The 25,666-nt window shown below is 32.6% G+C and overlaps 5 protein-coding genes and 1 long non-coding RNA gene across 7 annotated transcripts; 2 read left to right on the top strand and 4 right to left on the bottom strand.

The window, feature by feature from the left end:
• The first annotated feature begins 2,647 nt into the window (after positions 1–2,647).
• Positions 2,648–7,412, top strand: LOC123889090 (histone-lysine N-methyltransferase EZA1-like). The gene is made up of 15 exons (XM_045938286.1): positions 2,648–2,705; positions 3,138–3,239; positions 3,630–3,907; positions 4,027–4,194; positions 4,426–4,510; positions 4,659–4,799; positions 4,905–4,952; positions 5,033–5,313; positions 5,427–5,556; positions 6,026–6,252; positions 6,384–6,515; positions 6,778–6,868; positions 6,966–7,013; positions 7,114–7,245; positions 7,392–7,412. The coding sequence occupies exons 1-15, from the start codon at positions 2,667–2,669 to the stop codon at positions 7,410–7,412; spliced, it is 1,923 nt and encodes a 640-aa protein (XP_045794242.1). The 5' UTR covers positions 2,648–2,666.
• Positions 7,413–8,509: 1,097 nt separating this feature from the next.
• On the bottom strand, positions 8,510–12,071 carry LOC123891109 (protein trichome birefringence-like 6). Its single transcript, XM_045940924.1, has 5 exons — positions 11,206–12,071; positions 10,430–10,622; positions 10,144–10,334; positions 9,226–9,384; positions 8,510–8,826 (listed from the first exon to the last, which is right to left on the bottom strand). Exons 1-5 carry the CDS (start codon positions 11,862–11,864, stop codon positions 8,529–8,531), a joined length of 1,500 nt encoding a protein of 499 aa, XP_045796880.1. The 5' UTR covers positions 11,865–12,071; the 3' UTR covers positions 8,510–8,528.
• Positions 12,072–13,341: 1,270 nt separating this feature from the next.
• Positions 13,342–13,924, bottom strand: LOC123891110. Its single transcript, XR_006802998.1, has 3 exons — positions 13,817–13,924; positions 13,684–13,740; positions 13,342–13,601 (listed from the first exon to the last, which is right to left on the bottom strand). It is a non-coding gene; the product is annotated as an uncharacterized LOC123891110 (long non-coding RNA).
• Positions 13,925–14,514: 590 nt separating this feature from the next.
• On the bottom strand, positions 14,515–15,451 carry LOC123889091 (protein FAR1-RELATED SEQUENCE 5-like). Its single transcript, XM_045938287.1, has one exon. The coding sequence runs from the start codon at positions 15,436–15,438 to the stop codon at positions 14,515–14,517; it is 924 nt and encodes a 307-aa protein (XP_045794243.1). The 5' UTR covers positions 15,439–15,451.
• Positions 15,452–18,706: 3,255 nt separating this feature from the next.
• LOC123891112 (probable glutamyl endopeptidase, chloroplastic) lies at positions 18,707–23,796 on the bottom strand. Its single transcript, XM_045940930.1, has 10 exons — positions 23,440–23,796; positions 21,341–22,319; positions 21,090–21,218; positions 20,701–21,000; positions 20,152–20,610; positions 19,951–20,016; positions 19,743–19,803; positions 19,503–19,652; positions 19,276–19,413; positions 18,707–19,164 (listed from the first exon to the last, which is right to left on the bottom strand). The coding sequence occupies exons 1-10, from the start codon at positions 23,555–23,557 to the stop codon at positions 18,937–18,939; spliced, it is 2,628 nt and encodes an 875-aa protein (XP_045796886.1). The 5' UTR covers positions 23,558–23,796; the 3' UTR covers positions 18,707–18,936.
• A 230-nt stretch (positions 23,797–24,026) lies between these two features.
• Positions 24,027–25,376, top strand: LOC123891113 (cytochrome c oxidase subunit 5C-2). Of its 2 annotated transcripts, none has more exons than XM_045940931.1 (2): positions 24,027–24,186; positions 24,977–25,376. In XM_045940931.1, the coding sequence occupies exon 2, from the start codon at positions 25,006–25,008 to the stop codon at positions 25,198–25,200; it is 195 nt and encodes a 64-aa protein (XP_045796887.1). In that variant the 5' UTR covers positions 24,027–24,186; positions 24,977–25,005; the 3' UTR covers positions 25,201–25,376. The 2 variants fall into 2 exon arrangements, with proteins under 2 accessions (XP_045796887.1, XP_045796888.1); XM_045940932.1 differs by having other exon boundaries at positions 24,099–24,186; positions 24,960–25,376.
• Positions 25,377–25,666: the final 290 nt, after the last annotated feature.

The raw sequence follows: 25,666 nt of genomic DNA on the forward strand, positions 1-25,666 counted from the left end.
ATGTGGCTAAATTTTTTAGGCAATATTGAAAAAAATCATCGTTATCTTAATAATTCAGTTAAAGTAACAACGAACAACATATGAAATTATTATTAATACAATATGTGTATCTAAAAAAAACACCAACAAACCAACAATTCAGAAAATTCCTATTTAAAAAAAAAGAAATTAACAAACTAACAAACTATATCCAGAAAACTACAAAGTTTCTATTCGGGAAAAAAAAAGACTATAACTTATTGATTATATGTAAAATCATACATATTACTATTGTTTGATACATCACAAGATTCTATCTTGGACCAAAATATATAGAACCCAAACTTCTACTAGCTTATAGTTTATTTTGATAAACTAATTCAATTAACTTATAACTTATTAATATTTATTCCAATTTTACCCATACTTTCTTACTTGAAAAAATTAAACTATTATTTTATGTCATTTCATATTTATATACTATGTATGACCAAAGAGTTGAATACTATAACTTAAAATATATAGCTTAAAGTATATAACTTAAAATAATATACTATGTATGACCAAAGAGTTGAATACTATAAACTAATATTTGTACTAATATTTAAACTAATATGTATCGAGAGACTTACGGTCATTAATAATAAACTCTAAACTAATATTTACATTAATATTTGTAGGAATATGTATACAGACTAATTTAAAATTATTTATAAAATTATTATTATTATTTTTAAAAATATTTGGGCTGGGCTGGTGTGGCTATAACCTCACACATGTGCGTCCCTGGGTGCTGTTGACTAGGTTTCAAAACTGTTGACTCATAAAAAAATAATATGGAAGGACGAAAATGCCCTTAATAATGGGTGTAATTAGAAATCAAAACTTACTTGCAAGCAGCCATGAGAAGAGACGAATTGAAGAGAGTAGAAACACCATGGATGAGAATATTCCTAGCAAGTAAGACCTCATTGGCAACAAGAATCATAGGACGAACGTTTCTCAATTCTCTTGACAATCATGGTGGGTGTGTAGTTCCTCAAATCCACTTTAGTAGCATAGAATCTACCACAATTCCCAAAACAATACTCACCCAATTTTTCATATAGAAGAAGATCATTCCAGAACACCTTTCTCAAAGCCATTGAATAACCATGCAATGAAAAACAATAGATAAAATTAAGATGGAACCAAAGAGGCATTTCATCGAACAATAGATAAAAACGAGTCATGTTGCGGAGAGATGACAAGGGCATTTTCGTCCTTCCATATTATTTTTTTATGAGTCAGCAGTTTTGAATCAGTCAACAGTGCCACGTGTGCAAAAACATGATACTTCAGAAAAAAAATGGAACCAAAGGCTATTTTTAAAATAAAATGAAAGTGTAGTGACAAATCGAGAGATTTTTAAAATGCAGGATTATAACTCAAATGATCTGTAAAAACAGAAATAATTTACGATGTGGTTTAATTATGTACGTAGAGAAGATCTTAATGCTCAAAGAATTTTTATAGAAGAACTTAATTATATTTACTTTGGTCCACATGCACTAGTGGGGCTCGAATTCAAAACTCTAGGGCCAAAGGAGTGAAAGTTTTTTGTTTTTTTTTTTTTTTTTTTTGTATAAAGTTGATGCTATGCTATTATTTATTTATTTATTATTTGTTAACCCTATTATTATTAATAATTAGTCAAATATAAAAAAATTAGTCAACAAGTTTATATTATTTCTTTAATTCAAAAAGTTTTATATTATTTCTTTTATTATTTTCTTATTAAAAAAATTAGCATATTTTGGTATTTTCTTAATAATTTTAAATATTTTAATAAGAAAATTTTAATAGAAAGAATTTTCAAATAAGAACAAAAATTAATAATTTCTATTATTTTTTATGGTAAATTATTATAATATTTTTTTATTATATTATAACACTTTTAGTATTTTACTATAAAAATGATTACCAAAAATAGCCTATTTTTGGAGATTATTATTTTTCTAAAAGAAAATAATTTTAAATTTTCTTTATATAATTTTTCAATTTCAAGAAAAATATATCACAAATAAGTTTTTAAGAGAGAATTAATATAAAAAAACATTTATCTTACGAAGGTACAAGTTTTCACCGCCGTTAATTGTTATAGGACAAGTTTCCATTACTATTTAACGATTTTTCTTACAAATGTGTCAGAGATCGAATTTCTAGCCTATTTATCTAAGACTCTTAACCATCAATTCATCATTGGTTATTACGAAAAACATATTTCACACTTTAATAAAGAAAAAATTCTTTCAATATCGAATCACCGACAATTTGCTTAAGGACCAATCAATATATTATTTTTATTTGGCTGGTTAATGAACTTTACTAAAGGACGAATTCTTGAGTAGAAAAATCTCTTGACCATACTTTATTTACTTTACGATCGAATTCGAGATTCCTAGGATAGTTCCCTTAAGATTATGACATAACACACACAAAAATAAAATAAAAAATATTTTGCATTTTTAGAGTGGTGGCGCGCCCCCAAAGTATGTAGACAAGAAGGAACGAACAATCTTTGTTTCCACACTCTTATTTAAAACTAGCTACCGTTTCTTTTCTTCATTTTTCACACTCTCACTATTCCATTCAATCTTCTTCATTTTTCATCAAAGCTATTATTTTCTCTATTCACACTTTCATCAATGGTCTCAAATTCTCCAGGCCCTTCCTTTGGATCTCAAGTTTGTTTCTCTTTCCACTCTCATTTTTTTCTCTTGCTCTGCTCAATTCATATTTTTAGCTTCTTAATTTCATTTATTGCATCAATATGACAACTTTTGTAGCACCACATTTCAGATCGAAGTCGTGTCCGGTGTCCGACACCGAAACAACACCTTATATAATTATATTCAATTATGTTATTTTTCATATAATTATTGGTGCCGACACGCGACATATCTGTGTCAGTGCTTTATAGATTACTTCGATTTTTGAGATGATCGTGCATTATTATTTTGTTCCTAATAGGATAGAAAAGTGATGTAACTAAAAAATTCTTTGTTTCTCTGTTTCCAATCATTTTAATTTGTTCCTTGCATGAAAAGTGATGTATGCTGTTTATTGTTTTAAAATTTTTTGTGCTATATTAATATTTTATTTTATTTTATGAATAGGTGAAACATGAAGGGGGGTCATCTAACACTCGTCAAACTTTGTGGAACAAGATAAATTTGTTGAAAAAGCAAATCCAAAAGGAACGAGTTGAATCGATTAAAGTAAGTTCTATTTGGTGGTTGATTCTTTGTAATAGTATATATAATTATGTGTAATTATGACCCTTTTTGGATAACCAGCTTAATTTGTAGCTTATAGCATAAACGCTTATGTATACGCTATTTTTTATAACAAATTATTAAATTAGGCTAAATTATTTTTATAAGCTATTTTCGAGAGCCTACGAAAAATAAGTTGAAACAACTTATGAATGTGTCATAAGCTGTTTTTACAAATTTTCTCAAACAGTTTCATAAGTGCTTATGCTAGTAGATAAACTCAATACAAACGTACCCTATGTTTGCTACACAATTATTCATATATATTTCTATAAGCAATGTCTTGCATGCTAGTTAGCTTGTAGTTAATCTTAATTATCTTTCCACGTACAGGAAAAGATTCAGAGAAATGGGAAGAATCTCCAATGTCAACTTTCTGAGGTCATGTTAGTTATATCATCAAGAAATACATCATTACAAAGTGAGGAAAGTACTCTTAATATATTTTCTTCAAGAATGGATCATCCTCAGCGTAAGTTCAACAGTTGCATCCCTCGAGTTTCGACAGAGGGTGACCAAATCAACAATCCAGATGCACCATTAGTGAAAAGTATAAAGATGACACTCATTGAAAGATTGCCTCGATTTACATTTTGGACAAATTTAACCAGGTACATTTGAGACACATATACATGCTTAGTATACATTTGATGCCAAATGTTATTGATCAATTTATATGAACTTTGTTTAATGTATTTACTAATTTTTAAAACTATTTCTTGCATAACAGAAATGAATTAATGACTGAAGATCAATCTGTTTTTAGAACAAGATATATAAATTATGATCATCATGGAGGTGAAACATTAATAACCAATATCAGTGATACTGAGGAAGAGCCAAAAGAGTACAAGGAAGTTCAACGTGACTTTTCGGAAGGTGAAGACCAATTTCTAAGGTAAATTAAAATGGATAGAGTGTTTGTTTTTGCGGTGGGTGATTGTTCAAACGCGCGTCAAATACAAAGATAAAATTTGTAGCTTCTGATAAATCATGGCAACTTGTATTGAGAAGCGGCGTAGAATTGTATCCAAGCATAGGCTTATCGTGCATAAGTTTTTCTACTTTATTCAAATGTTTCATGTTTCTCTTTTGATAAACCTACTATCTTGACTATTTAATATATTAGGATGGTATTTGAAAAACATGGTTTAACTGAGGAGGTTTTGAGCATTGTTAGCGATGTTATCGGGGGTACCAGTTCAGAAATTCAGGTAATGTAGAACAATTTACATACATGATTGATGTATCTTTGATGGTTTTTCATTCTAATATTTATTGAAAAATAAGTTTCCTAGCGGATATGTATTATGAGCGGCTAATTTTATGTCTTGGACAAATCTCGTCAATCAAAATATGCAGGAGAGGTATGAACATATCAAGGAAAAGGAACAAAATTCTGAAGATTATGAAGAAAGTGGATCTCACACTGAGAAACGTTTGCAAAAAAGTTTGAGCGTAACTTTAGATGGTTTTAACCACCTTTTATGTCGCCAGTGCATGGTATATACTACGAAACTAACAATATTTTGCATGTTTGTGATCACCATATTGTCTAATATGATAATGAATATCTCGCGTGTCTTTACTTTTGTAAATTCTTTGTAGATCTTCGATTGTTCTGTGCACGGACGCTCTCAAAAGTTTATATATCCAGTAAGTAAAAAGTTCTACATTCATTTCTTAACATGTTTTTTTCATTAATTAATAAACTAATTTGATGGTTTACTTATCAGAATGAAAAGCAAAATGTTTGGTCAGAACCAGAAGATGACAGAAAACCATGTAGTGATTATTGTCACCTTAATGATAAAGATGCTACAATTAGTGATTCTATGAGGGACCTAAATTTGGATACTGCTTGCAATGAAGAACAACATGTCATGGATGAAACAGAATTGAATCAAGGATCTAACTCAATGGAAGGACAAATTGAGGAAGATTCTAGTGTTTCAAATTGGAAACCTTTGGAGAAAGAATTATATCTGAAGGGAATAGAAATGTTTGGGAGAAACAGGTATGGATTTTTCTTATTTTTCATGTTACACTACACTTGCATAAGTGCTTATGTTGTAATATAAGTTAAGATTGTTTTTATATTTTGGCTTATATTTAATTCCTGCTATGCAGTTGCCTTATATCTCGGAACTTACTCGCTGGATTGAAGACTTGCAAGGAAGTTTCTAAATACATGTCTGCTGAAGCGTCAAGGCCACATGGATACATGGGCGAAAATGGAAGATTTGATGCAATGTCCACTGTGAGTATTACAAACATTCATTTCCTCATCTCCTTTGTGTTTTCTATGGTCTTGGTTTGTCTAGATCATATTTTACTGGGGTGTTCGATGAGTATAAGGTGGACGTTTAATATCTCCTCGTATATAATGTATGATGCGATGGGATTAGGGATTTCAACAGGGCAGGGCGGGAAGTACTCCCTCGCTCCCCATCCCTGCCATCCACAATGCTCTCAACCCCGTCTCCATTCCCTACATCGGGAAGTTTTTTCTCCGTGTCCTCGTTAACTTTGTATTCTTGGACTCTAGGTAGCCTAAGCCTTAGGACACAGGAGGAGTCCTAACTGTTTGTATTGTTCTTGTCTTAATGAACATTTTATTACTATTCAAATATTTCAAATATTTTGCAAACAACTTTGACAGCATTTATGTAACAGTTCACTATTCAAATGGCATCAAATTGTTTTTTAAGTTTGAGTAATTTTGCTAGGACAATAAGACGCCATCAAGGCCGCGGAAAGTGCCAAGAAAAAACAAAGCGAAGAGGTTCTCTTCAAAATCTGCAGGACTTCCATCTACATGGAAACAAGTTACTGAATGTAAAGGAAAACATTCATGTGAAAAATATAAGCAGTATACACCTTGTGAATGTAAAGGAACGTGTGGAAAAGAATGTTCATGTCTTGTTGGTGGATATTTCTGCGAAAAATATTGCGGGTATGTCAATTTTCTTTGCACAGAGTAATCAGTTGTTAACGAATTATTATTTATTTTTTTGAAACGGTCGATGTTAATAAACCAATTATTATATATTTTTAATCTGATGAATTATTATTTTCGACATTCAGGTGTTCGATGCTTTGTAGAAATCGATTTGGAGGATGTCATTGTAATAAGACTCATTGTAGAAGTAGGCATTGTCCATGCTTTGCAGCATTAAGAGAATGTGACCCAGATGTATGTAAAAATTGTTGGGTTAGGTAATATCTTTTGTCTTAAAATTGATGATTTTATTTTTCCTATATTTTATTTTTTATTTTTGCATCTATATGTTAAGAAGTCTCACATCGGTTGCGAGATGGCCTGAATATGTGTTTATAAAGTAAAGACAATCCTCACCTTACAAACTGGTTTTATCGAGTTGAGTTAAGCCCGACTCTCATTCTAAGATATCATATATTAAACCAAATTTGATTGTGAAGTCATAAGCAGTTTAACTATATGGTACTATTTTGTATATAGTTGTGGTGATGGTTCATTAGGAGAGTCATCTCATCGTGCAGAGGGTCAATGTGAAAATATGAATATGCTTTTAGGGAAAAAAAAACATAAGGTAATAAGTTTTTTTTTTTTTTTAATTATTTATATTTAATTCATGAATAAATGAATGTTTGATATCATTTTCCTTATCTTATTTGTATATTTGTCAGATTCTTTGGGGAAGGTCTGATATTACTGGATGGGGAGCATTCTTAAAGGTTGAAATTTTGAATTTGTTTGTTTTTTGAAATAAAAAATGTGAGTGTGTATTAGTGTATATTATTCTAATTAATAATTGTTAATGTTAATGCATTTCAGAACCATGCAAACAAAAATGATTTTCTAGGAGAATACACAGGTGAACTAGTCTCTCACATAGAAGCTGAGAAACGTGGAAATTTTTATGATTGTACAAGCTTTTCTTCTTTTCTTTTCAACTTGAATAATACGGTAAGTGTGTCGTATATTCCTTGCAATTAAAGGATCACACATTCGAGACATCGCTCGTCATTCAATCAAGATCATACGGTTAAAAAATGTATTTCATTTTATAATTCAAAATATTGAATCTGTATCTTTCAATTTTCTTTTTGAAGAACTGTATCATTCGATCTTGATCAAATGACCACCGATATTCCGACTATGTGAATGCAAAAAATCTCCGACTGCGACTGCAGGGGATTCAGAATCTCTACACATGTCTTTAATGTAGGGTATAATATTAGTATCATTTTTTCAGTATTGTCTTGATGCTTTTCGCAAAGGAAACAAGTTGAAATTTGCAAACCACTCATTAAAACCCAATTGCTATGCAAGGGTAAGTCTACAAAATCCTTTTTTTTTTTAGAGATATATGAAACGTTTTGATCTCACATTGTGATCTTATTAATTATGGAATTATGAACGGCCTTTTGTATAGGTTATGCTTGTTGGTGGGGACCATCGAGTAGGAATATATGCAATGGAAGACATTAAAGCTGGTGAGGAGGTTCTCTATCATTACCACTTTGATGAAAATCAGGAACCACCATGGCTTCGTAAGCTTTTAGATGATGCTTCTAAGAAAAATAATGATCCAACATCTTCTCAAGGAAAAGGCAAAAAACACCAGCTTCATTGATGGTCTAAGATTTACAAAAAATACAATACAAAAATGAATAGGCTAGACGCTAGAGGTTCATGGATTCAGTTTTATTAAGGGTATACTCTTTCTGTTTTAAAATGAGCGTCACTGGTAAAAAAATTGTTTACAATCGAATGTTATTTTCGGTTTACATTGCAACTTCGACAATTCAATTTTCAATTGTATCCTCCAATAGCTTCGCCGATTTCAACGTTAAGAATTGGAGATATCCACTCTGTTCTTGCATTTCTTATTTATGAATGTGTGTAAAAACTTCAAACGACATTTATTTTCAAACGGAATTATAAATTAGAAAATAAATTGTTTAGTAACAACAATGGAATTGTTTTTGGTACAATAACAATAATGGAGTTTGCTGATGATGTTTGTGGCATATGTATATCCTTTTTTATGTTCTTGATGTTAATCTTGACAATTTTCATGAATGTCATAATTTCATGGTTACATTAAGAGTATATACAATTGCATTATGCTAAAAAAGCAAGTGCAAAAAATCATTCAATTTCATGAACTAGTGGAAATTTTTCACAAGCTACATATACACAGTTGCAGAAAAAATGAAGAGTACAATAGTTTGAAAAGTTCAGCCTCATCTACTTTGTAAATGAAAAAATAACAATTCATTCCATGTATCTGGAACCCCTGGTAGACACCAATGACTACAATCTTGAATTCTAGAGGATTGAGTTTTCCTCCCATAAATGGATGGATGACCATCTATCCTAAATTCTGACAAACTAGTTATATTCAACAATGTCACAGGAGTTTTCATCTTCTTTATTGTCTCTTCTATGATTATATTCTTCTCAGGATCAATTGTATTTAAGGTTTCATTAAGAGGATGAGTTGCCTCTGTACAATGTCCTCCTGAATTCCAATTACCTCCCCTGTTGCAGAATGTATCGAAGTCGTTAATTATTTTGGATTTTGAGAAATGATTTTTGTATGACCAAAAATTACTACAACTTTTGCGACAATTTTTTAAGTGGTTAACACATTTGACATAGGTGGCTAATTACCAGATGTCGCAACTCATTAACCACCAAGGTAACTTCATTAAACATGAATTTGGATGTGGTTTGACCATAATTTGCATGTGTTCAACTTCATTTAGATTTGAACCCTTAAAATTGTGGTTGATCGCATCTAAATTGGTGGTTAATAAAGTTACGAGTTTTCACGCTTACTTATTTGAACTGTGTTATCCACTAAGATTGTTGTTGCAATAGCATTTTAGCTTTTGAAACCTACAATAAATTATTGCACAGTGGATATCAGAAGCAAACCTGAAATGAGATGGTGCTGAACTTCTAAAGAAAACTTGTGTTTTCTTCAAATTTATGCGTTTATCAACCCATGAAGCCCAAGTCGTTAAAGCTTTCGTAAAAGCTGTAGAAACATTTAGCCGGGGATGAACTAGAGTTCCTTCTTGAAAGTAATAAGTCCTGTTATACGACCATAGGCTAGTTAGTTTTTTTATCATAAAAGATGTTATGCTATTTCATTAGTAATCAAAGCAATAATTGGTGTCTTCATCGCAATATTGAAAGGCTAGCCAGATATGTATTGTATCCACCCTCCCTTATTAAGGCAAGAGCATAGGTTCTATCATTCTTTTTTTTTTTTTTGTAGATAGACGAAATGACAAGCCATTGGAAACTCACACACAAAGTGGAGGGACCGGGGTTCGAACACCGGTCATAGCTTCCGACACTAGCAATTTCAGCCAGTTGAGCTAGGATTTGTAGACAACTTCTATCATTCTTTGACCACATGTTACTTGAAAAAAGTACTAAAAAATCTGGCATTTATAAGTGATAAATGAAAACTTTGTAATCAGGCTATGACAGCTCATTTTTCAAAATTAGCATGTGCAGCACATGCCAACTTTCTCTGCTTAAGATGGCCCCAATATATAGAATGATTAGTAAGGTGTTGTTAGGTTAGTCCTTGAAACTATGATATTGACAAAAACAACGTACGTGAAATTGTAAATTCCCGGTCATTTTAGACACACGTTAATACGTTATTCTCTAGGTAGCTTTTTGAGTTTTAAGTTTTAACTAACAAATATAAGAACTAAGTTGACATTCATAAGTAATTTTTCAGTGACCAGTTTAATTTTAAGCATTCAACACAGAACACATCAGAAAAAGTTTCAAGGACTGAAAATTCAAAAAAGATAAATAAGAGTGCTTACTAACCCTGCTTTGGTTTTGTAATGTGACCACCAATGTGCTGTGTTGAAAATCAAAATATCAGCTCCTCTCCATCTCGATGAACCGTGATCAATAGCGTCAATTCGCAACGTTGGTCTTCGTTTCTGCCCTACTCTTGCCTTGCTTTCATGAACTAAGAAATGACTCACATAGTATTCAACTGTACATTGATAATCCTACAAGGTTGAAGAAAGAGCAAAAATCTAATACTTCAGAACTAATCATACACAATTATACATCACACAAATGAAGTAAGGTTCTGCAGAATTACCAGAAACCTGAAACTATAGTTTCCCTTCTCTTTCGTAATTTTCCTTCCACGCGCCTCATACACTCTCTTTGGATCTTTAACAGCACTCAATAACATGCACAACATTGATTCCCATTGGTTCCTATTAATGGAATCACCCACAAAAACTAGCCTTTTCCCTCTTATCAACTCCAACATTTTTGTTGCATTGAACCTATGACAAACAAACAGTAACCCAAAAATTAAAATCAACTTAACTTTTGTTCCTAACTTCACTTTTGCAACTTTGAAAACTCGAAAAGTAAAAATTCATTTTTATTTCTAAATGTGTGAGCCTTTGTTGGTATAATTCTTCGATGTATCAAAATTACAAAAACATCACTAAGTTTGTTTTTTTTAGTCATTTTAAGGACTAAATTGACCAACAGAAAACATATTTAGATACCAAACTAACTAATTAAATACATATTCAATGACCAAAATTACTAACCAAAACACATTTAGGAATTATTGTGACAACCTCTAGCACCAAAATAAAGTACTTTTTAATCTAATTTTTTTTTGTAGATAGACAAAATGACAAGTAACTAAAAACTAACATATCTAAAATGGAGGAACCGACATTCGAACCCTGATCATGACGTACGATAGCAATTTTGACATTTCTACTAGTTGACCTATTTATTTGTGGACTTTTTAATCTAACTTCTAAGCATAACTAAATTTGCAAGACAACAACTAAATAAATACAAATGAAGGGTTCCAGAAAAAAAAAAAAAGATTGAATTTGGGAGTACCTTGGAAGGTCACAATCTTGAGGTTGCCATCTCCACTTAGTATAATTTCTATCCAATCTTCCATTTCCCTCACAATCAAAACCTTCATCTATAAAAGGACAAGAATCTCTACTATAAAGTGGATAACTTTCATCAAAAACCCAATACCCTTTTCTTAAATCACACTCTTTCACTATTTTCTTCTTCTTCTTCACCTCAATCTCCTTAAAAATCAAAACTTTATCACTCTTACCCACTAACCCACTTGCTTCAACCTTAGTTCCATTGTTACCATGCATTGCAGTAAAATTAACACTTGAAATTGAAGTATCAACAACATGGTTTTCTTCTATCTCTATATCTTCAGATTTGGATTCTGAGAAACTCTTTTGACTCCTAGAAAGACGGTTATCAATTAAAGTTTGAATCTTGGTAACAGAGAAGTTTTGGGTCAATGAAAGAACAGTTAAAGGTTGAAGATTCAATTCAACACTGTTGTTATTGTTGTTTGTTGAAGTGTTGAAGTTAAGAAGAGTTTGTTGGTGATGAAGTGAAGGTGTGGTTGTGGATTTTGTTAACCAGATTGTGAAAGTTGAAAGGAAGAAGATAGAAGAAAAGATTGTGAATGTGAAGAGTAAGAGTCTAGTGGGTTTGAAAGAGAAACTTTTTTGTCTCTCCATTGATGATGAAAATGAGTTTGCTACGAGTCAATGGTAGCAGTTAAGAGGTTTTTTTTGTAGCATTATGGTTCATGCACAATTTAATAATGGAATTATGAAGTTGCAGGAGAATAATTAATAATTGATTAATGTAATATATTTTTAAGGAATATGATATTTTTATAAATGTAAAGAGTGGAATAAAAGAAATAAAGGAAAAAAAAGTAGTGTACGAAAATGTGATAAGAACTTGGGATCCGGATTCTCTCCATCACCCACCGTCTCCTTCTCTCTCCTTCTCCAATCCTGACCCGTTAGATCAATCTTGCGGTCAATATCTATTTTGACAAAACAATCCTAAACTTGAAATAGAACATCCTCTGCGTGCGAACATTCAGACAACACCACCAACTTCAACTTGGGCAGCGGCGCAATAGTGGGTGAAGTAGCGGCGTTGTGGTCGGAGATAACGCTGCGGTGGGCGAAGCAGCGGCGCTGTGGTTGGATATGACGCAACGGTGAAGACGCAGCGGCAAGAGACGGCGGTTTATGCGGTGGTCGACGAAAAGACGATAAGTGGTAAGCAAAGCAGAGAAAACACAACATAAGATGAATGATAAAAATGTGAAATTTATTTCCTTCGTTATTCTGATTTGTTTGTTTCTATCTTTCTCTATTGATTTTGTTTCTTTTGTATTTATTGACTGGAAGATAGTGAAATTATTGAAGCACAATGGAGAAAATTGGTTTGTCATCAAATGGTGTATTGATGTAGTGTTTTGTTGCGAATATCACAGCCACTGCACACAAGCCATCTTGCTGCTACTGCCAGGTCTGTTTCAATTTTTGTTGATGCTGGATGTAGTGTGAATGCACCAACAGGCTGGGGTTTGGTTTTCAAGGATCACAATAGTGTAACAACCTTTAGTGCTCGTAAAAGAGATGACATTTCAGTCGATCCAATTATGGCCGAGGCTTTGGGTATTATACGGGCCATCCAACTAGCTCGAGATCTAGGCCTAAATTATGTCTCCATTTTCTCTGATGCAGCTACTGTGGTGGATTGTATTAACAAGAAGGCAAAGATAGCAGCAATTGATATGGTGGTCCAAGATTGTAGAGCTTTAATTTCTAGTTTGTTAAATGTTAGTGTTATGTTTTTTAGAAGAGAACAAAATGGTGATGCTCATAACCTGGCCTCATTGGCAAAAGTTGTGGGTAATAGAACATGGATAGGTGTAACTCCCATTGTGTCTAGTATTTCAAATTATGCAGGTGATCCTGTTTCTATATGTATTCCAAATGGCTGTGTTCCAGCTTTTATCTAATGAATGATGTTTAACTTCAAAAAAGATTTGGTTTTGTTCTCAAATTACTTTGTCTCTAAACCACTAAACTAGAAAAATCAAGAAAATATGATATCATAATGAATGATGTTTCTGATATTGCACAGAAAAACCAATGAATTACTTCATCTTTAATTTACACTTTGTAGCAACTAAAGTCATATTATACAGAAAAACCAGAAAACTAATATTGTATTTATACTTATACTATTTCTTGAATTTACACTTGTAGCAACTAAAGTGATATTGCATCTATGCCAAAATAACATGTCCAAAAAACATCAAGTCATGTTGCATCTATACCAAAATAACTGGTCCAAAACACAACCAGAAGTAGATTCCCAAAAAAAAAAAGAGTTGCTTCACATCTTTATGGATTGATCATTGTTGTGGTATCCTCATGAAGGTTATCCTATAATTCATAACATAGGATTAGCATAAAATACAAGATTTGGCTTTGTTGAAAGTGACAATTACATAGTATTGAAACTTACCATTAATAAGCTAGTATAATTAGTGACACAAAATGAACTTAAACTGTCATTGTTTTCCTGCATAAAATTCAAAAACATTTAATCAGTAAACAATTTGTAGTTCATTCACATACTGAAATTGCTATAATCTAACCATGGATACATCATTGAGCCATATAGGTGCACTTGTATTAGACACCATATGTTGCACATGTCTTTGTGAATCACTTGAGTCATCATTTTTTCTGTTTTTGGACAGTTGACCCTTTACCACTTTTTTATTGTTGTTCTGCATGTAAAAACATTAAAAAAAAAAACAATGTGAATTTATTTAGTTGACTAAATATAATAGTAAAATTCAATAGTTATATAATTTAATAATACCTTAATTTGTGAAGCACCTGAACCACCACTTTTCTGTTTTTTTTTTTGTAAGTCTGCTCTCTACCCAACTTTTCATACGCTTTCTGCCTTTTTGGCTTTCCCTTTTTTTAAATTTATGTACTTGTGTTGAACCATCAATGCCATTTTCAATTTCTTCAATTGTGCTAAGAAACTCATTCACTTGAGCATTACTTACTTGACTATTTTGAAATCGTAGTATCTGCCTCTCCAATTCATCAACAACTTTGGTAATAAAGGTGAATGTTTCCGGACTTCTACATGCTTCACTGGCAATCCTAATAAGGCGGGGACAAATCTTCTGGTACCGTTGCTTTGGGGACAAATCAATATCTTCCACCACATGACTAACACCAACAATAGGTAATTCACCACTTCTTGCAGACTTTGTCCACCTCTTCATGATATAAGGTTCAGGCACTGATTTCACATCCAAATGAATAAAGACTCTTAAACAAGTGCTTTTGCCATTGCTTGATCTTGATCAGTAAAAACTGTTTGAGGGGTTTTTTGCTTATGTGCCTCTAGAAACGTCTCAAAAAGCCACTTGTACGACTCTGCAGTTTCGTCGTACAATAATGCAGCCCCAAAGATCACCGCTTTTCGATGGTGGTTAAATCCCGAGAACACTGCTAGTGGTCTATATGAACTATTTGTGCAATATGTTGAATCAAGAGAAACCACATCACCAAAATATCCATAATCAAAGAGCATTCTCGCATCTGCCCAAAATACATTAGTAATTTGATCTTCCACATCCATTTGATAAGCATGATAAAAAGAAGGACTATCAAGCGACATTTTTTGAAAGTATTGCAATAGATACCCGGCTTCCCCATTTACTAAACTGTTTTGCCTTCTTTTTTTTAGATAATTCTTTTGATCAAGGCGTGTAAATCCCAAGTTGGTTCTGCCACCCACTTCTTTACTCATCAAATCAAATGAACTCCTTTGTTGAAGACCGGCGTCATCCGCTAGATCAATTTGTTGGCAGTGAATTTCTGAAACTTTTCGTTGAGATGACAACATATGAGTTGTTTCTTGTGTGTGTAACATATGGTTATGTTCTACCACAAAATCATGAACCATCCAATTTTCACCCATATTCTTAAGACCTATCCTTGCTGGACAGTTAGTTCTCGTCTCTGGTCTTGGCTTAATTGTTTTAAAATCTCGTTTGTCCGGTTTTCGTAAGCCTTCTTTGCAACACACGAACCTACAAGAAGTAGCTAAGCCTGAGCCGTCCTTGCTTATGTGTTTATATTGTTTTCTCACTCCAAACCCCATTCTTCCCCCATAATCAACCCAAAACTTCCAAGCATCATCAATATTATCAAAAAGCATTCCCTGTTTTGGCATCCAATCTTCTTGCATATTTTGTATAAATAATCCTACATTTTTCAAAAGAATGAATATATAATTTTATTTACACATGAATGATAAACCAATAAGAAAACATGGAAGCAATAAGAAAGAGTACAAATCAAATGCCCTGTTTGGCAGAATAACTATAAACAGAAATCAAACACATTCCCAAACCACCTTGATTATTATTAGAAACCTAATAAAACACACTAAATGCAAGCTATTTGAAGCTATTTTTTCAATCAAAATATTTGAAACTTACAGTTAGAAATTCTACAATGAGGGAGAGCAAAGACAATCAACCAGTGGAAGAGAATTATGAAAGTTTGATGTTAAGAGATATATGGTAGTTTGTGGTAGAAGAAGAAGAGGGAAAGTCTAATGAATCCCGCCCAAATGAAAAACAGGGTGAAAAAGGGTATTTTATTGGAATCATATGTCCTTTTATCTTTTAATAATCTCTCATCCATTGGATGGATCCAATGGTCAATATGTGGAGAAGGAGAGAGATGGAGGCAATTGGGGATGGAGAGGATCCAATTCCAAGAACTTGACTGATCCAGAAAAATAGTATGATCATGTTCTGGTCCCCATCAAGTTTACAAGCGGTGACTCGTGAGCTGGTTACTATGGAAGGAAAGTTTGTTTCTTTATTTCTTCTCTTTATTACTCCATCCTATGTTAGCTAGGTTCGGATACGGTATTCGGTACGGGTACTTGTACACGGTACTACATTATTAGAAAATTTAAGATACGGGTACGTTAATATAAAATATTAGAAAAATTATTTTTAAGTGAATTATTATCATCATGCTTTGAAGATTTAATTTTTTTTGGTCCACCGTCTCAACTATTTTCATAAAAAATGAGAGATAATTGAAATATAATAAAAAATTATAATATTTTAAGAAATTTTTCAACCGTCAATATGTTTTTTTCCGTATTCATCATCGTAAATCAACCAAATAAAAATGGGTACGGAATTGGTACGTACCATACGAGTATCATGGAGTATCCGGTACTGATACGTACCTTGTACGGGTACTTCACCATTTTAGAAGTACTCATGCTACATAGACTTCAACCCTCCCAAAACAATCGTCCCGGTTGACTGTTGACATTTATTTTGACCGTATTTTTTTTACTAATGTATAAAGATAAATATTAATAAATAAGATTTTGTTTGAAATGTCTCAATGAATATTTTCAAAATATTAAATTTTTATAATTTTTTATGAAAAAAAAAAACTAAAGATATTAATTATTCAAATTATGCATTGGTATGCGTAAGGACATTGTTTTGAATTATCTTTTTCTTTAAGAGACCTACTAATATATAAACTTTTTTTAGGGTCCTAAAAAATGGAGGTCCGGCGCCATAGGGCACCTTGCACGCCGGCCTTGATATTATAATCCACGGTCTTTTGTTTTGTAAACTTTTTTATGAGTGTTTGTTCGTCTTGTAGATAACTTGATTATTAATAATAATATATTTACTGTTAAAAAAAAACTACATAATCTTTTTTAATTATTTTGAGATGAGAATAAAATGTGAACGTGATGAACCTCTTTTAGGATGGATAGTGAGAGCATACCAAACATGCATTTGTGCCTCATCCAATCGTTCTTCGGCCAGCCATGCAAATTGCAATTAATTATTTTTTAGTTTTGGATCGGAGTTTAGTTTTAAGTTTCCTTCAAAATATAATAATATGTAATTACAATTACAATCCAATCCTATCAAAAAACTATTATAATTAATCACAAAGTACAGCCAATATGTTATCTCCTTACCTTGCAAGGTCAACAAGGTTTTATTTAAAAGCTAGTATCCATGGATTTATTTTTATTTGCTGTACACTAATAATAGTAATACCACAAGTCCACAACTGAATGGAGTTTTACGTTAAGCTACAATAAAATAACGATAGATTCTTACTAATTAGTACGTTGTAAGCTATATATTCGTATAATTTATCATTTTTATTATATTATTAGTATGCTATAATTTTTTTAGTATACTCCATTGGCATTGAACTCTCCTATTGATGAAGTTAGTAGCTTCTGTTATTTAATTAGTGTGCATATGATGCACGGGTCTTAAAATATATTTTTTGTATAGAAAAAATATTAGTACATATTTAGTTGCTATATTTACAGTGGATAGAAATTTATTTTTAGTTCCTATAATTGAAGTGTGATTATTATACTCATGTAATGATTTTTTGAATGAGTTCCATTTGTCTACTCTTTTATGTTTCTTTTTGCATAAGCATTATTAAAATTCAAACACATGATTGCTGAGAAAAAAATATACTACATCTTAATAATATTGTTGCTAGTTCAGCTAAATCTTACTAATTTTTTTAACTATTACAATACGTCATTATGTTTTTTTTTATTTGTTTATAATTCTCTAATAATCATACTTTTTCAAAATTCCCAAAGGTTAAATAATTATTTTTATAATTAGTAGTGAAACTCATGTAATTGTTTTTCTCTCTTATATGTTGCTTTGAATTCCTCAAACTCATCGAAATATATTTTTTGAAAATGTAAGTCATCTCGAAAGATATTTTTCAATAATATAAAATCTTACAAGAAAATATTTTTATCTGATTGAGCAATACAACGAAAGAAGAACAATAACCTCGGATTTGATACCTTGTAATTTATCAAAAAATAAAAAAATTGATACCTAGTAATTTACAACACTCACGTATATGGGCCAATATGTGAGCCCAAGTTCATTTAGATTGGGCTTAGAGAAGTGCCACCGTAGTCCAAAGTGGGGTACATTTTTCTTCCTAGAATTACTTTTGCAGCTCGACCAGTTACTCGAACGTCCTGTATCTTTCCCATTTTACCCTTATGCTACTTAAATAGCGGACGTTATAAAAATGATTTTTTTAAAAAAAATAACATCCACTGTTCAAACAGCTGACAAAGTATTTTGGTAAATTCATAGTGCGGCAAAAGTAAGCCTCTTCTCTTCCTTCCTTCTCCTCAGAGATCCCCCAACCTCAGCTTCTTCTGGTGAGTTCTTTTATTCAATTCTTGTTACATTGTTTTAGATTTTTTATTGAATTCTCAAATGGGACTAATTTCCTCACCCACAGTTACTATTTTATTCCACAGCAATTTTTCACAAAGGTTCCTTTCGTCTTATGCAAATGAATCAAATAAATCATGCAAATGGTTTTGTTAAGAATCCTTTGTGAAGCTTTACTGAAAGATACTTTGAAATGAACAAGTTAAGGCTGAATAGATCTGCGTAGTGCTTAAGAACAAGTAATACTATGAGTTTAAATTACACTTTGTACATTATTCGATTAAGCAACTAAGATCGTTCGGAAAACAAGGCGGCAATGATAACATCATCTTGGTAAACCATGCAGGTGATGATTTGGTAACCCGCTGCCGAACCAGCAATGCAATTATTGCTATAGAAGCTATTGAATGAATGTGTTTTACATCCCATAATTATAATGTAAGTGTTCCATTCTCTCAGTGAAGTACATCATGATGATCTGTAATTTCTTTGACTGTGACAGTATCATGATCTTCACCAGCATCAGAAGTATTTGACACACAGTATTTATGCAGCCATCTACCTGTTTCCCAAAGGAGATGCATGATGCTTTCTCTGGCGGAATAAATATGGCTTTCAAAAGGCAGAATCACCAGCCGGCAAAGAGCACCGTGACCTTTCAGAGCATCGAAAAACCTTTCTGACTGCATAGCAGCACAAAGGATAGAAACAGCGAGCAATTCGCTAAAGTAAGGCTCTCAACAGTAAATTAACACAGTTTACAAGAATAGTAGAGGCAAACATTCCTCACTTACCTGCATGGTTAATGTTCCTGAATTGTTATCCTCTTCTCCATGGATAAGCAAAATAGGCTTCTTAATTTTATTAGCTGACATGAAAGGACTCATCTCTACATAGGTATTAGTGGCCTCCCAAAGAGTTCTGTCTTCATTCTTCAGAAGAGAGTGGTGTATAAGATGTAAGATCTTCATTTCTCAAAGACATTTATAAGATATGCCATTCAATTCATTATAGGCAGTACCTGAAAACCGAAAGGAGTAAGCGTCCGGTTGTAAGCACCAGAACGAGCAATTCCACAACTAAAGAGATGAGGGGCATGTGCCAGAAGGTTGGCAGTCATGAACGCGCCATAGGAATGTCCACCAACAGCTATTTTCTTTGGATGAGCTACCTAGATGGGACAACCCAAAAACGTTTGATTCAAATTATATTTTCTATCGGATTGACAACTTAAACACCATAGGTAAAAATAAAATCTAACCCCGCGCCGGATAACTTCCTCCACAGCAGCCTCTGCACTTGCAACTAATTGCTCTACATAGCTGGTTTGTAAACAAAAATTGAAACTCAGATTTGAAGAGAAATGAGAGTGAAGATGAGGAGATTTCTCTACGTGCTTAAGAACAATTATTTTGTATTTAGCATACAATAAAGATCTCACATCTATAACAGTACTGTTATCAATTTACCTATCATTTGCCTCTTGTTCTCCCTCACCGATAATAGGAATGGTTGGTTCAGCTAGAATTGCAAACCTGCAGTACTAAGTCATCAAAGAACAGTCCAGCTAATTTAACACAAAATATATTGAACCATAACACAAGAACTAGTAAAATATTGTCAAATCATCTACAGCCAAACAACACAAATGATTATTGAATATATCACACCATTTAGCCAGCCAAAGATGGGATATCATGGAACCGATCTCAGTAAATTCATTTGGAGAACCACGAACTTGGCTAGCAGCATCTTTGCTCTTAAATTCTCCAGGGTAAGACCAAACAAAACATGGCAAAGGACCATCTGTTGATGGATTGTAACCTGGTGGCAAGTACAATGTGGCGGTGAGTTGAACCCCGTCTTTTCTTTGATACCTGATCATCTCTTTCTGCAATGAAGCAAGCTGAGGGTATGGATGAGGGAAATTTGTAACCTGAACTATTTTTTTATCAGGCCAGCTAACAAAGTTATATTGGGTGTTTTCTGTTTTTGACTCTTTTGAAGTCAGTATTTTCAGCTTATCTAATTGTAAATCTCCTTCTTCTTGATCAGACATTAGAGCAACAACAGTCTCAAAATACTTTGCCTTATCGCTCTCCCAGATTCGTTCCTTGATACCTGTATTTCTGTAACATTTTCATTCGAACCACCAGAGCGTAAATGAGAATCTGTGAGGGCATTTAACAGAAACAAGTGATTTATTTTAAGACACTTACATGTCAAACAGATCAAGGAATGGAACGTTCCCTTCTGGTGTTGCACCACTTCCATTCAGTAAGATGTAACTTCCATCATCACCCCTCTTCTTTACCTTGGCAATAATATATGTCCCAGTTTGGATTCTCCGCAACATTGGAGAACCGGGATCAGAGTATACATCTTCTGAAGATCGATCAAATAGGATGCGTGGAGGCACATCTTCATATCCAGGAGAGACTACCCATGTTCTTATTCGCCTTGTTTTATACCAAGATTCGTATACAAAAGCCAGTGAATCATCGCACCATAAAATTCCTCTGTAGATACAGAAAACAAGAGCATCAATTGTGAACCTGGTCAGGCCTTTTCGTTAGCTAAAATGTGAATCAATAATTTGTATTCATACCCATAGCGGAGATTAAGCTTGTGTAATATCATTGGTTGTTCACCTTCTAGTGGTTCAGCAGGTTGTGAGTAGATTATATCACGAGGAGAAACTTCCACTTTTGCATCACCTCCATCTTGAGTTTCTACCCTAAAGCCCTCAAATGAAGCAATTTTAACAACAAAAAAAGAATCACAAAAAACAAAGACATATAAAGTGTTGACAAAGAACACACCCAAGAAGAAAAATAAATTAAAAACACATATCTATACCAGTAAAGTGTTGATGGCATATCAGCTCTCCAGTTAATAGAACGCATCCCTTTTCGCACACTATCAGCTGTAATTGGAATGTCTTCAGCAAGGGGCAAGTCACAAAGCTCCCTGACAAATTTTCCATCGGCATTCCATAATTGTACCTTCGTTGGAAATCTTCCACAAGGTACAATAAAAGAGTAAGGCCTGTGAATTGAACTAATCATAACATACTTCTTATCTGGGGAAGGGTCAATAGAGGTATAAACAGCTGGTGGTCCAAAATCCTTTGTAGTACCATCCAAAGATGCTAAAACAAGCTGAGAGGTCGCATAGTAGTCAAACAAATCTTCATCGTATTTGTCCTTCAGCAAATCCTGGAATGTTCTTGCTTGAATAATGTTTTTCTGCTCATTAGATTGAATTTTCGGGCCATCAGGAACCAAAGGTTTCTTTGGTGGAGCTCCACGAGTTGATGGAATGGTGCAAACTAACAATGTAGAGTTATCTACCCAAATGTAGCTGTCAAAAGCCGCGTTTAAATATACATCAGGAGACTGAAACAAAGGTCTAGCTTTCCCAGTTTCCACATCTACAATCCATACTTTGAGTTTACTGGTATTATCGTCCTCTTCATTCACGCGAATACTAAAGGATAAATGTCGAGCATCAGGAGACCAAGTAATGAAATGTATCTTTGCACCTTCAGGCAAACCATGTATCTCAACCTCTGGTCCTAGTGTACCATCAGGAAGAATTTGGTGGATCCCTAAACCGGTGTAAAATGACATGCGATTCGTTGTATTGCAGTGTCCATCAATACGTAAACCAGCCAACTTTTCCTCCGGCCTCGCTAATTCAGTCAGCGGAGGTAAAGACTGTCGCTTTAGAAAAATGATTTTGTCTCTATATGGTGAAAATGACAATGCAGGAACCAACGGAGCATCAACGATGTCCCTAATCTCAGGTGGAGGAACACGATACCGTGCTAAATCATCTAACACCAAACAATAAAAACAAGCATCAGCAATTATAAACAACAATATAATCTAAACATTAAAGTAGTTGTTAGTTCTACTCCAATCAGAAGCTCAAAATACTAAATCTTAAAATGTCTTGAGCACATAAAGACTAAAGGATCGCAATATATATATGTCCATACGTTGGTTTCAGCTTATTTTCATAAGCTCTGTATACAGCTTACATGAAAATGGTTTGACTTTATTTTTACCTTTTATTATAAAAATAGCTTATACAAAAGCACTTATATGATAAGTAGTATTTCTCTTAGGTTTAAATACGTTTTTAGTCCATGCAAATACGGTAGAATCTTTTCTTTTTTTGTTTTAGTCCTTGTAATTTTTTTTTTTTTTTAGTCCTTTCAAATATACAATTTTTTGTTTTGATCGTTGATCTTATGTTTTAAATAGTCCGGATAAAATATGTTCATGTTAAAATTAGTCTTAAAAATATTCATTTTAAGCCTTATTTTACATATTACGAATACCAATTTCAATAGGAAACCATTTTACAGGAACTAAACAAAACAACAAGAAGAAAAGCAAAACATTATATATTTATAAGGACTAAAATAAAAATTTTAAATTTTTTTTACAAGAACTAAAATTAAAACTCTTTATTTACAGAAATCACTTACATATTTAATTATTTATTTTATAAGCATTTATTTAAGGGTTTTTATAAACCGATGTTTAATTAAGTTGTTTATTCAAAAGTCTTAAACTTTGTTAGCTTCTAAATTAGTAGTTGCTAGTTCAAAACTCTACACTATAAGTAAAATAATTCATCAACAGTAATATATATATATATATATATATATATATATATATATATATATATATATATATATATATATATATATATATATATATTTGGTTATATAGCTGATCATATTTTCTTATTAATATATAGAAAAAAATGTTAAAAAAATAAGATGTTTAATTTGTTTCAATGAATATTTTCTAAAATATGAACTTTGTATAATTTTTTATAATAAACAAGAGTAATATAAAATATATTAGTCGTCAAAGTTGTTCATTGATATATGTAAAATGATAAAAAAACGGCGCTTTGTAAGAAATGAATATTGAGCTAACCTTCGTAATCATTGGAAGTAGCGGCGGTGGCAGAGGAAGAAACAGCGTTGTTGCCGGCACCGTCTTTGGTGGACACGGAAAAGAGAGGTGCTATATGGCGAAGCCGCGAAGTGGACATGGAAGCGAAGTTGGTGGTGATTCTGTGACAAAGAGAGAGAGTTGAGTGAGGCGGATTATTCTATTTTATAGCTGCTTGGTAAAATTTACTAATATGATATAAACTTACTAATATGATATAAACTTCATTGTAATTTAGTTTTTTTTTTAATGGTAACTATTATAATCCACACTACACCATCTTTTTTAATTATTTTGAGATGATGAGAATAAAATGTGAAAGTGATGAACCCTCTTTATGGATAGTGAGAGCGTATCTAACATGCACTTGTGCCTCATCGAATCGTTCTTTGGCCATGCAATTGAAAATATTATATTCAGTCGTGCTCGTGCCCCCTAAATAATTAATTTTTCCTTCAAATTTTATATATGCAATCACAATCCTATAAGAAATATTACGTTTATTTATTTTTAAAATACAATATCATATACTATTATTATTCTTCTTCTATATTTTAAAATTCTCACTGATATGGGCCAATATGTGAGCCCAAGTTCATTTAGATTGGGCTTAGAGAAGTGCCACCGTAGTCCAAGCGAAGTACATATTCTTCTACCTTTCCTCTCAACAGAACACCATCGACGCGAATTCGCGACGAAGAAGAGATCCCCAAACCTCTGTTTCTTCTGGTGAGTTCTCTTTCAATTCTTATTGCATTGTTCTACATTTTCTTATTAAAATTAATGGTTGTCAATTGGAAACAAGATTAAAAAATTTAGATTCCTTTCATATTATACAAATGGATCAAATAAATTAGATCTTTGTCCCATTTTCTTAAAATTGTTTTGTTAAATGTTACATTTGAGGATCCATGTTATTGTTTGGTTTCATGGTTAATTTATTGGGTTACGTAGGTTGTTTTTGTTTAAATATACAATTGTCCCTGATTTATTGTTTTTGTTATTGATTAATATGGCTTTAATCTGATGTATATTCATTCCTTTGATGAGTTTTAAGGGAATGAAAATAGGAGAGAATGTTGTTAGTGAGGTAGTTAGATTAGATGTAATCTGTAAGAGTGAATACTCATTTTGGTCCTTACAGAAAGATCGAGATCTAGTTTACCCGTTCTTTGACAAAATTAAACCAGATTATATTTTTAGATAGAGGTTAAGTAGGGAGTGAATTGTCCCAAATTATATTTTTCCATAGTAAAAGTTGTGATGATTTTGTAGAGACCAAATTGGGTCCCAGATTTTTTCTGATGGACTAGAACTAGAATGAATGCTTCTTCACCCTAAGGTTAAAGGATAAGAAGGAAGTAAAACAGCCTAAAAAACTCTATTGCTTTTCTTTTGTTTCCATTATCTTCCCTTTACTCTCATATTGATTGTTAGGATTGGTGTGCATTCTGAAGTGTGAACTGCATCCTAGTTTTATATGTAAATATTTATATCAGCAGTCTTTTGTAACTTGTAGAGTTAACAAGCTTAAATACAAGGAAGCAAATGGCTGGTCCTCGGATTGCTCATGCTACTTTGAAAGGACCAAGTGTGGTGAAAGAGATTGTTATTGGATCAGTACTCGGATTAGCTGCTGGCAGTGTTTGGAAGATGCATCACTGGAATGAACAGAAAAAAACCAGGGCCTTTTATGATTTGCTGGAAAAGGGTGAGATTAGTGTCATTGCGGAGGAAGAGTAAAATAGGTCATGTTTTGTGCCCTAATTTTTGCTCCCTTCAATATTCAATTGTTTCATAAAATGTAGATGTAGATGAGTTGATTCCAAGAAATAAGTTTCTTGTACTGAGCTGTGAACTATATTTTGTTGGCCTGTGGAAATTTTACAATGCTTTATTTGTTTGCTTTTCCTGGTGGAGATATGTTTTTGCTGGACGAGCATGTATGTTTTATTATTATGTTCATATGTTCACTATGCTGAATATAACTTATTTTCCCTACTAACTGAAGTGTTTTCAAAGGATACAAGAAATAACATACTAGCATACAAGTTAGGTGTTTCTGCCAAACTGAACAAATGCAAAGATTAGTATTCTGGAGAAGATAATGTTGTTGAGAGAACTGTGTGGATCATGTAATATAAAATTGTCTGAAAGGCACTGTATTTCATCGAAATCTGCCAATTCAACAACTTACTGTGTATTTTTC

The sequence above is a fragment of the Trifolium pratense genome, linkage group LG6 (genome assembly GCF_020283565.1).
Source record: "Trifolium pratense cultivar HEN17-A07 linkage group LG6, ARS_RC_1.1, whole genome shotgun sequence".
Lineage (NCBI taxonomy): Eukaryota > Viridiplantae > Streptophyta > Magnoliopsida > Fabales > Fabaceae > Trifolium > Trifolium pratense.

What these genes read in the sequence shown, in the direction of transcription:
- LOC123889090 (XM_045938286.1), top strand. Translation starts at nt 2,667, where the DNA reads ATGGTCTCAAATTCTCCAGGCCCTTCCTTTGGATCTCAA. An exon ending in TTTTGGACAAATTTAACCAG is followed by an intron (nt 3,908 to 4,026) that starts GTACATTTGAGA and finishes CTTGCATAACAG; the next exon opens with AAATGAATTAATGACTGAAG. An exon ending in TTCTGCGAAAAATATTGCGG is followed by an intron (nt 6,253 to 6,383) that starts GTATGTCAATTT and finishes TTCGACATTCAG; the next exon opens with GTGTTCGATGCTTTGTAGAA.
- LOC123891109 (XM_045940924.1), bottom strand. Translation starts at nt 11,864, where the DNA reads ATGGAGAGACAAAAAAGTTTCTCTTTCAAACCCACTAGACTCTTACTC. An exon ending in CAAGATTGTGACCTTCCAAG is followed by an intron (nt 10,623 to 11,205) that starts GTACTCCCAAAT and finishes TGTTTGTCATAG; the next exon opens with GTTCAATGCAACAAAAATGT. An exon ending in ACTATAGTTTCAGGTTTCTG is followed by an intron (nt 10,335 to 10,429) that starts GTAATTCTGCAG and finishes TCAACCTTGTAG; the next exon opens with GATTATCAATGTACAGTTGA.
- LOC123889091 (XM_045938287.1), bottom strand. Translation starts at nt 15,438, where the DNA reads ATGCAAGAAGATTGGATGCCAAAACAGGGAATGCTTTTTGATAATATT.
- LOC123891112 (XM_045940930.1), bottom strand. Translation starts at nt 23,557, where the DNA reads ATGTCCACTTCGCGGCTTCGCCATATAGCACCTCTCTTTTCCGTGTCC. An exon ending in ATGCCATCAACACTTTACTG is followed by an intron (nt 21,219 to 21,340) that starts GTATAGATATGT and finishes TGAGGGCTTTAG; the next exon opens with GGTAGAAACTCAAGATGGAG. An exon ending in TTACTCCTTTCGGTTTTCAG is followed by an intron (nt 19,414 to 19,502) that starts GTACTGCCTATA and finishes TCTCTTCTGAAG; the next exon opens with AATGAAGACAGAACTCTTTG.
- LOC123891113 (XM_045940931.1), top strand. Translation starts at nt 25,006, where the DNA reads ATGGCTGGTCCTCGGATTGCTCATGCTACTTTGAAAGGACCAAGTGTG.